Here is a 13,861-nt window from a genome sequence, read left to right on the forward strand (position 1 = left end):
TGTAACCGACGATGAAGTGATAAACCAATCGTGTTCGCTCATGACAGATTTGCATGCGAGCAATGGACGCTCCTCATGTCTCTTCGACAAGCGCCGATTATAACCCACGGAAGCGCGGGAGGACTGCATGTTCGCGTTGCAAAAGTCGCAAGCAAAGAGTATTCCATCACTGGCTCTCACATATTTATAATTATGACTGATAATAAATAGTGTGATAATGAATATCCTGCTTGTTCCAATTGCCGCAGAGCCGGGGCTGAGTGCGACAAAGTCTCGCTGAACATGGACAATGAAGATACTTCGGGGTAGGTCATTCTGCAATCGATTTATTTCTTCATACTCCATCTAATTATCGTCATAGATATACCCGGGCTTTGGAAAACCGCATTGCATACTTAGAAAGTAAGCTTGGGGAGCAGTCTGGAAACAAAATCGCAGATGAATCCGCCTCGGCAACCAGTACTAGCCACGTCTTGCACTCGAATATCCCCGCTGAATCGCAAACCCCAGACAGCAACCAAATGAGTTTTTCTAGCAGTGCTAGTAACTTGGGAGAAATCGTCGGATTTCTGTCTCTCGGCCGTGCCGAGTCTCTAACCTATGTAGGCTCCAGCTCCGGGTTGCCATTAGCGGTCAACCTGGGGGAAATGGTTCGCGCGACTGTCATGGCTGATGTGTTTCCCTCTTCTCCAGTGGCCAACTCTGGAGGAGGAACGCCAGGCCAGACCAATAAAGACAGTACCGGAGCTCATCGGACGATCAGACTAAACGACTTGCTGAAACATCGTGCCGATCCCCCAAATGACGAAATGGGCTCGCGAATAATCGAGGCCTACCTGGGTCGCATCCACCCTCGGTATCCTTTCCTTGACCGAGATGAACTTTGGCGGCTTCATGAAGACAGATGGCGGCTAGCCAAGACAAAGCCCGAAGATCTGTCGCGGAATGAGCGCTTTGGAACGTTCAGACTGTACATGGCATACGCTATTGCTGCAACCATGATGCAGCTCAGTGAGAAGTACACTTATACTGCTCCTGGAGTAAGTCTAGCTCCATATTTATGATGCTTTTGAATATACTCACAAATTTAAGAAATTCTATGTGACTGCGATTCCACATGTAGCAGCTGCGTGCGAAACAAGCTCAACCCAAAACATTGAAGCGATGCTACTTTTAGTTATCTATCATATGCGATCTGCAACAAGCCATGGTTTGTGGTACATGATCGGACTGGCGATGCGAACTTGCGTTGAGCTTGGTCTACATCGGAGAACTACGACGGAGAATTTGGACCCATTTAGTATTCAACTTCGCCGGCGCTTGTTCTGGACGGTGTATTACCTAGAAAGGGCAATCTCTATGTCACTTGGGCGGCCGTGTAGTATCAGCGATCGCCACATCGATGTTGATCTGCCCCTTGACGTGGATGATTATGTTCGAGATCCAGTTACACTGAACTCTCTACAGCCCTCTACAAAAACCACTACTCTATCACTTTTTCACGCCATTCTCAGTATACGGCGGATTGAATCCAGGATTCAGCATTCTATATACCGGACTGATCGGCCTCTACAGGAGCTGAGACCGAAAATGGACAAGATATATCGCCAGCTAGAGGCATGGAAAGCCTCGGCGATGCCCCGTTTTAAAGATGACCTAGAGTATCCATTACTACATTATTACAGGGCAGTCCGGCTTCTCATCCAACCATTCCTACCCTTACTGCCAGTGACCGATCCTTATTACCATATCTGCATTCGGGCAGCAGGTGACATATGTCAGGCTCATAAGAAATTGCACCAAACTCTAGAGTATGGTCACTCGTTTCTAGCTGTGCAAACTGTGTTTGTCGCAGGTATTACGTTACTATATGCTCTTTGGACCAATACCGAGAAAGTATGGTCGGTCCAGATGAGCAACGATATCCGAGCGTGTTCCACAGTATTGTTTGTGATAACCGAGCGCGCCCCATGGGTCAAACGATATCGCGATTCATTTGAGCTCTTAGTGAATGCTACCATGGAGAAACTGCAGGGGAATGAGGCGGCGACGGCCTCCGGAATGACCGGCATGATGGTCGCGCAGAGCTACGGAAACCCTATAATCCAGAACACTGGACGCCCAGTCCCTACGGCGATGGATTCTGTGACTCCAAACATGGCGACCGGATTGGCAGTGCCTCAAGCTGCGATTCCCCAGGACCCTTTCCAATCTCAATTCCAATTTGATATTGATGAAGATGCCATGCGAATGGCCATGGAGCTAGCTCCGTGGATGGACCAGCCTCTTGAGGGAGCCAGTACCCCTCTCTGGATGCCTGATTTTGATACACTCCAGAATCTGGCCGGCCCTTACCAGTACTAGTAAAAAACACAAACTCGGACAGCTTTCCGGTCGTAAAGACCAAAGCTCAAGCGTCGGCGAACCTCCGATCGGCGACTTGCCGCGTTGGCGAATGCGGGGAAAATAGGCCTAGTCCGAGCCTTCTCCAACAATAGCTTAATAAACCCAGCTGCTGATCCTTGTTTCTTCTCAACAAACACATAATTGAAGTGGTATCACCATGGCCGACGATCACAAGAAAAACCCAGTGCTGCCGCTGGACGAAACAATCTCGAGCCTTCCACCTCTTGTGCCGTCAACAAATCTAGCCGCAGAAATCCAGCAGTCCCCCCGCGACAAACTTCCTGTGCTTGTTGTTCTAGACGATGATCCGACAGGAACACAGACATGCCACGGCATCAACGTCCTTACGGTGTGGGATGCTGCAACCCTTGAAGCCGAATTTCAGAGCGGAACGCGTGGCTTCTTCATACTCACCAATTCCAGAGCATTACCCACGCCACAGGCACGAGATCTGATCCATGAAATCGGCACAGCTGTCAAGAATGCAGCCACGAAAACAAACAAGGCGTTTGAGTTTGTTCTTCGCGGGGACTCGACACTTCGTGGCCATTTCCCAGACGAGCCCGAGGTAACAGAAGAAGTCGCCGGTCAAGCAGATGCTTGGATCTTAGCCCCTTTCTTCAGACAAGGCGGTCGTTACACTATTAATAATGTCCACTATGTCCTGGAAGGAGGTAGTAAACTAGTCCCTGCGGCACAGACGCCATTTGCAAAGGACGCGACGTTTGGCTATAAGAATTCCAACCTTGTCGATTATGTGGTGGAGAAATCCAAGGGCAAGATTTCTGCCGATCGCGTCAAGTCGATCTCTCTGGAAGATATTCGGGTTGGAGGGCAAGATGCTGTTGCGAAAAAGCTCCTAGGGCTCGAAAAGGGATCTGTCGTTGTTCTCAATGCGGTGGTAGACACGGATATGGAGGTCGCCGTGCAAGGACTACTCCAAGGTCTGTGTGAAGCTTTGTTAAATACGCAAGGAAAAAACTGACATGTTCTAGCCACGACGTCGGGCAAGAGATACCTGTACCGGACAGGCGCAGCCTTTGTATCGACAAGACTCGGTATCGAGCAAATCCCACCGCTATCTGCCACAGAACTGGGCCTGGACCGGTCACCAACCTCGCCCGGAGGTCTGATTATCGCCGGATCTTACGTTCCAAAGACGACTGAACAGCTGGAATGTCTGATAGACGGCCGCGGCGACAAACTGAAACGAATAGTCCTCGACGTCGAGGAATTGCTTGCCCACAAAGACGATCTCGAAACTGCCGTGTCGGCTGCCGTCAACCTTGCTGGCGAGCTAATCACCAAGGGAGAAGACGTTCTCATAATGACAAGTCGCAAACTAATCACCGGAGCGGATGAACTTTCGAGTTTGAATATTGGAACCGTCGTTGCTGCGGCGTTGGTCCTCTTCCTTCGCCTCTTGGTTCCTCGTCCGCGATATGTCATAGCTAAGGTATCTCTTCCATATCATCATTACATTATTATTCATCTTCTTTTACTAAATATCTTTAGGGCGGTATTACATCTTCCGACGCAGCAACAAAGAGCCTGGCAATGCGTCGCGCTGAAATCCGGGGCCAAGCAGCCTCAGGAGTCCCGCTTTGGCGGTGTACTGAGCCGACCTCCAAGTTCAGTGGTATCACCTATGTCGTTTTTCCAGGGAATGTTGGAGAGAGACATACTCTATGGGACCTCGTGGCGAGCTGGGCAAAGCCTAGTTCTGGACATTCATAACAGGTTCGTCGGAGTATCCGATAATTGAGCAGGTATACTTTCTATAGATGGCTTGTAGTGGAGGTGTTTGTTTAACGGTGATATGATGAACGTTGAATGAAAATTATATTCTAGCATAATCTCTAAGCTATAAATACATACGTCGAAAAAAAAATTACCTCAAAGCTCATCCTTGTAGTCCGTCTCTGGCGGCGCTGGACGACCAGAATCTTTAAGTAGGTCTACACCATTCTTTCGTCGCCATTTCTGCCACAGGGCATGAAAGTCTTTCTCCATGCCACTCTCCATCTCGTCTGGCAGGACAACAGTATACTCGACCAGCAAATCCCCATGATCTTCGCCATCATGCTGTTCGTGAAGATGACCATCGTGGTAGATGGGCATACCCTGTCCGCGCACCGTCTCTACCGAAAGAGGCTGAACAACCTCGCCGCGCTTGCGGCTCAACTGCACAACATGGCCGTCGAGGTGCGTGATATTGCGCGTCCACTCGCCCATCCAGGCCTCTCGGAGAGAAAGTACCTCTTTCCAGAACAGATCTTTACCCTTGCGCCGGAAAAACGTGCCGTCGGTGCGCTCTTCGTCGTCGGCGCCCAGGGCCGGTGCCTGCTCGTCCAGGATCACAATCAGGTCGCCCGCAACCCAATCGGGGCTCTCGTCGGCCTCGTTTTCGAATGTCAGTCGCGTTCCCTTGGACATGCCGGGCTCGATTGAGGCCGACTGCGAGGACGGTTTGCGCACGACGCGCTGGCCGTGGCAAACGGAGCAGGGTTTCTTGATCGATTTGCCTTTGCCGCCGCACTTGTCGCAGTGTGATTGCATTTGCTGGTACATTCCTGGCGCAATCATGTGTTTTTGGATGACTATGCCTCGTCCTCCGCACTTGTTGCACGTCTCGACCGTACCGTCTGCCGAACCAGATCCTTCACACGTCTCGCAAATGTGCTGCTTCTCAATATTAAACTCGACATCGCGCCCCACGTAGAAATCGCGCAGTGGTAGCTGAAGCTTGACTTCCATATCCGGGCCCTTGCGGTGCCCACCACCGTGTCCAGAATGCCCGCCGCCGCCAAAAAAGCGAGAAAACAGGTCGAATGGATCGCCGCCGCCTCCGCCGCCGCCACGCTTTTGCTGCTCTAGACCTTCGTGGCCATATTGGTCGTAGACTTTTCTCGTACTCGACGTGGATAGGATTTCGTATGCTTCGGCGAGATCGACGAATTTCTGCTTTGCGGATTCATCTCCTCTAAGAAGTGTCAAATCAGCTCCTGTCTTCTATCTTTTTTTTATTTCGATAAGGAAAAAAGGGACGTACGGATTCTTGTCCGGGTGGTATTTTTTGCTCAACGTCCGATACGCACGCTTGATGTCCCGGTCTGATGCCGACTTGTCCACCCCGAGGATCTTGTAGTAGTCCTCTGCGCACAGCACCAATGGGAGTAGCAGCAGGAAGGATACCACTGCTAGAAAATGAAAGGGAAGCATGATGCTTCGTCCTCAAGAGTGAGGATGGTGATCGAATTGGGTTGTAGCAAAATGTTGACTTGTTGTTTTTTTGGTCCAAACGGTGTACGCAGCGTTTGTTGGCTATCTAATTAAATAGATAGTAGTAGTGTGTTTCCACCTTGGGATTTCATCCAATGAATGGACAATTAAGTGAGGGCCAAAGGAATGTCACGAAATGAAAAAAAGATATGTCGCCAAGTCAACAGCGAGTGGGAGCATCGCCCGCAGAGAAATGGCAAACCTGGCAAGTTTGAAGCCACGTGGAATACTGCCGCGAACCCGCGTTGAGATCTAGACACTCGCTCGGACAAAGAGATTAGCTTAGGTGGCCCGCCCGGGAGGTCACGTGGTTTTTACGCCCTAACAGGCTAACTTGCGTACTAAATTGAGATAATATCGACATGTTTTACTCTATAGATATCTTCTTTAATCGGTTTCCGGTCATAAAGGCTGCAATCCTATTACACCGCTAGAAAATACAAGCAATTCAGCTTCATGAAGGCTGTTGGGAGTTATCCAACCCCAACCTAACCCGCCCCTAACCATTGAGAGTTTAGGAACAGAATGAGTATTTGAAACTCCAACTAGATAATTCGAAGGGAAAGAAATGCTTCTCCACATCGCATCGCCTGAACCCAGGACTTCTTCCAAGACAAACGGAGTTGGAACCGAGTTCTGGGACAGTCAGCTAGGCTAAGAACGGATCTCAGAGACGTTCTGACTTACGTTTTATTAAACGTGCAACGCCCATAACCCCTTTCATAGACGATTCTCGATTCGATATAGCAGGGAATTTGATCATCTTCACATCTTTGGAGCGAAGAAACTCCTCCAAATCCTGCATATCAAACCATTCTCCTTCAAACTCCTTTTCAATGCCAGTATGTGAGGAAAAGCACGCTAGCGGATTTTTGATCATTGTACATGGCTCATGGTACTGGCTGGAATAAATAGTCATTTCTTGGTTCTCAGCCGTATTTTTGATCCGATGAGTGCCTGCTCCACCAAGGCTAAAAAATGGAAAATCTTCGAATCCTCTGAGCTGTCTCTTGCTCATTCTTGCGTGTAAGGCCGACTCGAAAAACGCAGCCAAACGGTCCCGAGTCACAATCTGTAGGAGGAAACGGAAGCGACGGTTGATATAATCGAAGTCGATGGCCGGGTCACTTAATGTGAGGTATCCCTGGTAAATCACGGTCATATGCAGTTGCTCGATGAAAAGAGGCAACGGAATGACAGCTTCCCTTGACAACTCTAGTGGCCAGATTTCTCTAGGGATGCTTGGGCTCAGGATTTGTCGTGGCGCAATATCCCTCACTGGTTCAATCAATTTGTCATCATCGAACCTTTTGGTCTCTGGTGAGAAAGCAGGAGTTTCTAGTCTGGGTGTATCGGATGGCTGTTCGGTTGTGGATTTGCCTTTTCGTAAGGAAGGCTGTCCGTCAGGGTTGTCCGGCGGGCCGTTGGGGATATTAACCAGGTTGAAAGAGGCTAGTATGAGGTCGTAAAGTTCGTCCACGAGGCTACGATCCCGGAACAAGTGCTTGGACAGTAAAAGCTTGCTATAGAGTGAGATCGCCGTGCAACCCAAGTCCTGAACCTTCGTCTCTAGTTGTTCGATTTTCTTTTCAAGAGATACAACCCTCTCATTTTGCCTGGATCGATAAACGCGCCGCGCCATTCTGACTTGTTTCCGACGTCTCTTAGTGGGTTATTAGTGATTTAGCACATTATTGTAAATTGTACGCTCTTACATCACGATTGTCACTAATCTCCCCGGGACTCAAAGCTAGAGCTGGGGCCTGCGGTATACCGGATTTTTTGGTGGTCCTAGGAGTCGTAATGCTTTCGCGTGCTTGTGTCTTGGTATGTGCGGTCTTGTTTTCCGGTCCATTGCATGCGATCGAGCGGATGATAGTGTGCTCATCGCGGGGATTGGTCAAAGGCAGCAATCCATGGTGTAATTCAATTGTATCAGACAGTGGCGTTCGCTTATCTGGGACATATGTTGGAACCATAGGATACGAAGCAGCCGCGAGAAGTGAAGTAATTCGTGATGTTGTCGAAACAGCACTCGGGGGATCTAACTGGTATGACAGAGGGAGTCCCTTATATATCTCACTCAATGGTATCAATGGCATCCCAATAAAGGATTGAGATTTTTCCGACTCGGGTAACAAATTTGATCTTTCAGCCATCGTGTAGTGAGGGTAGCTTTGCTTGAAGAAGCGAAAGGGGTAGGAAAACGGAGGGAATAAGACAGAACCCGAGATGGACAAAATATTTAAACGTTAGTTTTAGGATTGAGTGATAATGAGAACATATGATTGAGTGATAATGAGAACATATGGAGTGTGTTCTACTGAGCCCTGTAGAACCTCGGGCCTGGGGGATCACCAATCATAATGTTCTGTGCGGGGCCCCAGAGCTGCCCATACGAGCTGGGTTGGACTCCAGCGATTCATTCAGCAATGAACGCTACTACTGCTTACTCTATCCTATTGCCCAGACTTCTAGTAGGGATTTACATCAATCATGATTGAAGATACCAATATAGTCTTTCGATTTGCAGTGTACTAAGAATGGGCGATTGTTGGGGGTGACCCCGTACTATGGTTGCATCAAGTAATCGGCCGGCAGGCGCCAAAATCATGCAGGCAATATGCCAAACATGTCATCAATTCCTGCAACAAGTTGAACCGGAACACAACTCATAACTCTCCTCCATATCAAGAAAGTAGGTATGATCACAGGAGGCTGACTTGACTAATAGAGAGGGCACCACTTGAAACCTCAACCCAACCAAGAACAGTAGGCCAATACCAAGGACGGCGAGCTTACTCAAAACGGTACGGTACATCCTTCGGACACGATCGCATGAAAATGTTTCTCGCGCATCTTTCAATCACCGAACAGCTCAAATCTAGCTGCTTGTTCTTTTGTAAGGAATAGGTTGATCCTTTCAACCCATTCTTTCAGGACTTCAGGAAAGTCCATCGGAGGAATCATATCATTGATTCTCCAGTTATCCCTCGGGTGCTCGTAGATGTTGTACTCCCACTTGATACCTTTGGCATCGAAGATAGGCTTCACATTGGCGTTCACTTTTTGAATAAACTCTTGCCGGCGAGTCTCGGTTTCGATCTTGCTGGCCGCGTGGTCGAGATGGAAAAAGACGGCATTAGGAGGCGTTATGCCGCCGCTACAGAAATTGCCTTCACCATTCTCGTGGAAGAACACATTGACCCAGAATGTAGGAATGTTGTAGTTATCGGTGTACAGGGCTGTAATCTTTTGGGCGAGATAGGCCTTATCCTCCTTGGAGATTGTGCCAGGGGCGAGCTCAAAGGTCCAACGAGGCATTGTTTATTTATGAAAAGTGCCGTAAGGATTTAAATAGACAGTTGTAATCAATGAATATTTTAACCAGGTCGAGAGTCAAGGGGCAGGTACATTTTATACGCAGGTCTAAGCACTTGGCTGAAGTCTTTCCATGCCAATTTAATGAGAAATCAGAGCTGTCAGCCTCGGTGCTGTGGGTTTTCACAGTGCCTCACAGTTAGCCCGGAAGTGGCATATATGCCTCGGCAATGAGATCACTCATCTTGCTCATTATTGTCCCGGAAAATTATTCGGAAACAAATACTTCCTTTCACCGTCATAAAGAATGGCGCTTTACATAACAATTTAATGGAAATCAGCCACTGGTATTGTATGGGAATCAGAATGGTAATACCAACATCTTTGTTCTTAATTGTACGCGCAAAATATAGCTATTTGTCCTGGTAATCTCACAGAGAAAAGGTACAACCGTTTCGGAGGATCAACTCATGATTCTTAGGCTGCAGGGCTCCGAGACGCGGACTTTGGATGCGCTGTGACGATATCCTTGCCACTTTTAGAGATATTTGTCCAAAAAGGCGACCTGTGTTAAAACATTGCCCTCAAAGCTCTCGCCACGGTACACATCGAAGTGACCGCAATCTATCTTGAGCAACTGCTTTGGTTCGCCAGCCTCATTGAAGACAGCCACTTGCTGTCGAGGATCGATTAGGGTGTCTTTAAGACTAACAACCATCAACAATGGCTTTGGCGAGATTTGGGAAACGTAACTCTGTGGCTCCGATCGCATGATGTGGAACAAAGTTTGAAGGGTAGTTTTGTTTTCCCGGCGAGGTTCAAGGTTACGGACGTCCGCATAATGATGAAAACACTCCTCACTTCCCATTATAGCCCCGTTTGCTGGATTCTGAGCCTCCTCCAGGGATTCTGGATAGATGGGAATGTAAGTAGGGTCTGAAGATGAAGTTTGACCTCTATTTGCATAAACTTTGGCAAGTAGGGCGTCAGGGGGGCGTGCTTTCTTTATCTTGCCAGAAATGAAAGGTACCTGACTGATAACCACCTTGATACGAGGATCAAGTGCACCTACAATTAGCGCGATTCCCCCGGAGAAGCTGGACCCCCAAAGTGCAATACGAGCGGGGTCGACATCTAGGTGTGTTGAAATGTAATGGACAACACAGTGCGTATCTTGGACCTGCTCATAGTGGTTGGAATGATGGCGGGGCAGTCCCTCGCTTTCTCCCCAATTTCTATGATCATAGAGAACAACAGCATACCCTGCCTTCTGAAACCTTTCAGCATAGGCAGGGAGGAAATGTTCCTTGATGCCTGATAACTGTTTCAAGAATAGTGTCAGCTTTAACATGACAGACGTGAAAGGTCGAAGCATACACCTGCAGATATTATCACCACTGGGGCCAGCGGCTGAGTCGGATAAAACAGGCCTCGAAGGACAGTCCCATCATGAGTTCGAATTTCCACGTTTTGTGCCATACTGAATGCTCTGCATAAGTAAGTCGTTGGTGTATCTCTGAGCGGAAACTAGGAATTCATATAGCTAATACTATGTCTAACCATTCTAATTACCTCGGTAAAATCGGCAAAGACGATACGCCATTATCATTTTGGCGACTACCTAAATGATCACTCATCATTGGAACCCAGCCATGCCAACTTCGGCTGAAATTATCTTAACAATTATAATGAAGTTAATATTAGTCGGAAGGATTGGATGATCTCTGTAATTTGCTGGTTCTATTTCGCAATGCAACTTGCTTGCATGTCAATTCATAATGAATTTCGGTGTTTTGGCAAGTAGGGCATCCCTCTGGATCGACAGTCACCAAGATGGAAATTTCTTCTTGCACCAAATGCCTAGTTTGTATTTATGAAAGCGTTCGAAATAGCCTCGAATGACGAATAACTCAGATCTCTCGGGTTTGAGTTTTATCAACGATTTTGTCTTCTTTATTTTCGTATTTGTTCATGCATTGATCACAGGACCAGATAATGTTGACGAGTCACCTGAGTCTTTGAAGGACGATGCCCCCTGAAAATCGGAGTTTCAGCTACTGTTGATTATTTTCTAGACTTTATTTGCTTTCAAGCTGTAAGCCTTCTTCGCCTTCGAGAGGCCTTGAAAATCAACCTCATTTTTTCCTATCAACTTTCCCATAGAGATTCCGAGGTTGTCATAGTGGACACCCATTTTAATCCCTCAAATTGAGCATAATATTCAAAAGAGAAATGACGAGCTACCATGGGGTCTACAGACTTAATTTTATACAACACGATGTTAAAATTATAAAGAGGACTTTTTATCACACAAGTCAAGTAAAAAGGACGAATATTCTGACTGAAGATATCTAATGTCGACACGGTGATTATCCTGGCTCTCCACAAACCCCGACTGCTCAATCAAATGCGACCACAATATGGACCTTCGTCTTGATGTGTCCCCTCGTTCAGTTGTTGCTTGTATTCATTCACGCATCCTCATATGGGATCGGTGCATCCTTGGTGATCCACTCCTTCATAATTTCTGGGTGTTCGACGGGAGGTATCATGCCGTTGATTCTCCAGTTGTATCTAGGATGTTCGTAGATGTTGGACTCCCATTTGATTCCCTTGGGGTCAAAGATAGGACTCACAATATCGTTTGCTTCGGAGATGAAGAGTTTCCGGGCTTCCTCATCCGGAAGCTTTCTAATAGCGTGATCGATGTGGAAGAAAATAGCACTGGGAGGGCACTTTCCCCCACTATAAAAATTGTTTTCGCCATTCTCGTGAAAGAAGACGTTAATGAAGAAGCTAGGGACGCCGCGGCGGATATATAGTTCTGTGACTTTTTTCGCGATGGTGCCCTTTTCCTGTTTGGTGAGAGTATTAGGGGCTAACTCAAAGGTCCAACGAGGCATGCTAGAGGATACTTGAACGCGGATTTCCCAGGAATGGTGTTCAAAATGAAGGTTTAAAATAGCTGTGTTGAGATGGTAGAAGCTGAAATCATATCTTTAATATAGGTATTTCGAGCGACACAAGGAACAACTCGTACGAAAGGTTAATTATGCGAAGCCTCGGCAGTATACAAATAATCTACAGTTGAGATGGGGATATCACAAATCATGGGTCCACTGCCGAATAAATAAAATCCTATACCCGAACATCTTACATACCACTACTAATGACCCTCTACCATACTACCCCGCATTTTTCCTTTACTTTAACAGCTGAAAGTATACTTGAGTAGAAAATCAAATCCCAAATTTGGAATAAAGCGACACGTCCGAGAATATCTGCCGAGAAACCGACAACCTAGGCGTCGCCATAACCCGCAAGTATGTGAGACTGTTCGAGTAACCGTGAGACTTGAGACAAAAGACTATTTTTGGCGGCTCATTCCACGGGGGTTAAGCTAAGTTTATAGGTGTCATTTCATGGCACGCTATTTTGTTGCAGAAGGGTTTGGGTCAGTTCTTCATCCAGTGTATTCATTGCGTGCTAGATTGGTGTGCGTCCATCCGGATCTTGAAGATTGATGAAGTAACGGGCACATAAAAGTAAAAAAATCTATGACTTGCAGCGAATCGCTGATGGTACGAAAGGAATACTCATCAATATTACCATGAACCTGATTTACATGCTGATGAGCCCAGAGCAGACATCTCCAAGACTATAAACAGACGGACCATAGTGGATTCGATAGAAAATGGCTAGATATACTCATTGCGTACTCATCATTGCACATCCCTAAATTCGTGGTTTCTTCGCAGCCTGAATAGCGCCCATAGCACTCATAATAAGCGCACCAGTATTGTATCGATCCGGATACAACTTCGTCATGGCTTCCACAATATCTCTAGTAGAATTCGACTTCCCTTCCAATACCTTCCCAAAATCTCTGATATATTGCTTGGTATTTGTCAGATGCCAGCGGCCCATGATCTCCCCTTCCTGGCAATGACCCGGGACCACATACAAAGGGTCCAGAGCCTCAATATTCTCGACCGCCCGGATCCATTCTTCACGCTTCGCGGCCGTATTGGCTTCAAACAGCATCTGGTGTACCTGTCCGTACACGATGTCTCCACAAACTGCCAGCCGGAGGTCGGGAACCCACAATGCAGTAGAATCATAGGTATCCGAGTGGCCCACCTCGACCGCCTGGAACAACCACTTATTCTGGAGAGTGAATTTATTGCTTGATGGGAGGGCCTGAGCCAAAACAAACGGAAGCTCGATCTCCCCCGGGAACCGAGACCCCCATTGTGCCTCAAAATTCTTCGCTTCGATCTGCTGTTCCATATGCCGCAGAGTGGCCGCCGTGGCAACGGGTTTGGCCTCGGGGAATCGCTGCACCAACAGTGGCAGCCCGAAAAAGTGGTCGCCGTGTCCGTGTGTGATGTAAATGTAGGCTAGCTTTCGCTTGGGAGCGATGCGCTCGATCCATGCGATGAGTCCTTGGGTTTGCTGGATGGTGATCGGTGTGTCGACTAGAACTGCTTCGGTGGCGGAGTAAATGAGGGTACAGGAGATTGGTGACCAAAGGCCACCGCCGCTTCCTTTGCCTGGGCTTCTAAAAGGGACTGGAGGTGCGATGTAGACCGCAGAGCGGAGTTCGGACATTGTCAAATAGTGACAAGGTAGGTAGCTTCAAGCGAATCAAGTTTGAATATTTCTACCAACGTCCCAAGATCAACATATTTATGTACCTAGATGGCGTTTATTTCGGATAGAAAAACACCGAGGTAGTGTTGATCACTAATCATGAAAGGTTGCCAAGCTTGAAACGAAGCAGTTCGTACACAGCCTGTCTGCAGAATAATTAGCGGAAGGAACTTGGGAAAACTCGACATTTTCTTTCCCA

General features: G+C 47.6%; 6 protein-coding genes across 6 annotated transcripts; 1 reads left to right on the forward strand and 5 right to left on the reverse strand.

The window, feature by feature from the left end:
* Nucleotides 1-282: 282 nt before the first annotated feature.
* On the forward strand, nt 283-4,143 carry TRUGW13939_06203 (uncharacterized protein; the record flags this gene model as incomplete). The annotated part of the gene is made up of 6 exons (XM_035489358.1): nt 283-305; nt 362-1,040; nt 1,093-2,363; nt 2,554-3,350; nt 3,402-3,862; nt 3,922-4,143. 6 exons carry the CDS (start codon nt 283-285, stop codon nt 4,141-4,143), a joined length of 3,453 nt encoding a protein of 1,150 aa, XP_035345251.1.
* A 159-nt stretch (nt 4,144-4,302) lies between these two features.
* Nucleotides 4,303-5,628, reverse strand: TRUGW13939_06204 (uncharacterized protein; the record flags this gene model as incomplete). The annotated part of the gene is made up of 2 exons (XM_035489359.1): nt 4,303-5,389; nt 5,459-5,628. The coding sequence occupies 2 exons, from the start codon at nt 5,626-5,628 to the stop codon at nt 4,303-4,305; spliced, it is 1,257 nt and encodes a 418-aa protein (XP_035345252.1).
* A 2,922-nt stretch (nt 5,629-8,550) lies between these two features.
* Nucleotides 8,551-9,012, reverse strand: TRUGW13939_06205 (uncharacterized protein; the record flags this gene model as incomplete). Its single annotated transcript, XM_035489360.1, has 1 exon — nt 8,551-9,012. One exon carries the CDS (start codon nt 9,010-9,012, stop codon nt 8,551-8,553), a length of 462 nt encoding a protein of 153 aa, XP_035345253.1.
* Nucleotides 9,013-9,547: 535 nt separating this feature from the next.
* On the reverse strand, nt 9,548-10,488 carry TRUGW13939_06206 (uncharacterized protein; the record flags this gene model as incomplete). Its single annotated transcript, XM_035489361.1, has 2 exons — nt 9,548-10,330; nt 10,387-10,488. The coding sequence occupies 2 exons, from the start codon at nt 10,486-10,488 to the stop codon at nt 9,548-9,550; spliced, it is 885 nt and encodes a 294-aa protein (XP_035345254.1).
* A 992-nt stretch (nt 10,489-11,480) lies between these two features.
* TRUGW13939_06207 (uncharacterized protein) lies at nt 11,481-11,912 on the reverse strand (the record flags this gene model as incomplete). The annotated part of the gene is made up of 1 exon (XM_035489362.1): nt 11,481-11,912. The coding sequence occupies one exon, from the start codon at nt 11,910-11,912 to the stop codon at nt 11,481-11,483; it is 432 nt and encodes a 143-aa protein (XP_035345255.1).
* An 832-nt stretch (nt 11,913-12,744) lies between these two features.
* Nucleotides 12,745-13,620, reverse strand: TRUGW13939_06208 (uncharacterized protein; the record flags this gene model as incomplete). The annotated part of the gene is made up of 1 exon (XM_035489363.1): nt 12,745-13,620. The coding sequence occupies one exon, from the start codon at nt 13,618-13,620 to the stop codon at nt 12,745-12,747; it is 876 nt and encodes a 291-aa protein (XP_035345256.1).
* Between the last annotated feature and the right edge of the window lie 241 nt (nt 13,621-13,861).

The sequence above is a fragment of the Talaromyces rugulosus genome, chromosome III (assembly GCF_013368755.1).
Source record: "Talaromyces rugulosus chromosome III, complete sequence".
NCBI lineage: Eukaryota > Fungi > Ascomycota > Eurotiomycetes > Eurotiales > Trichocomaceae > Talaromyces > Talaromyces rugulosus.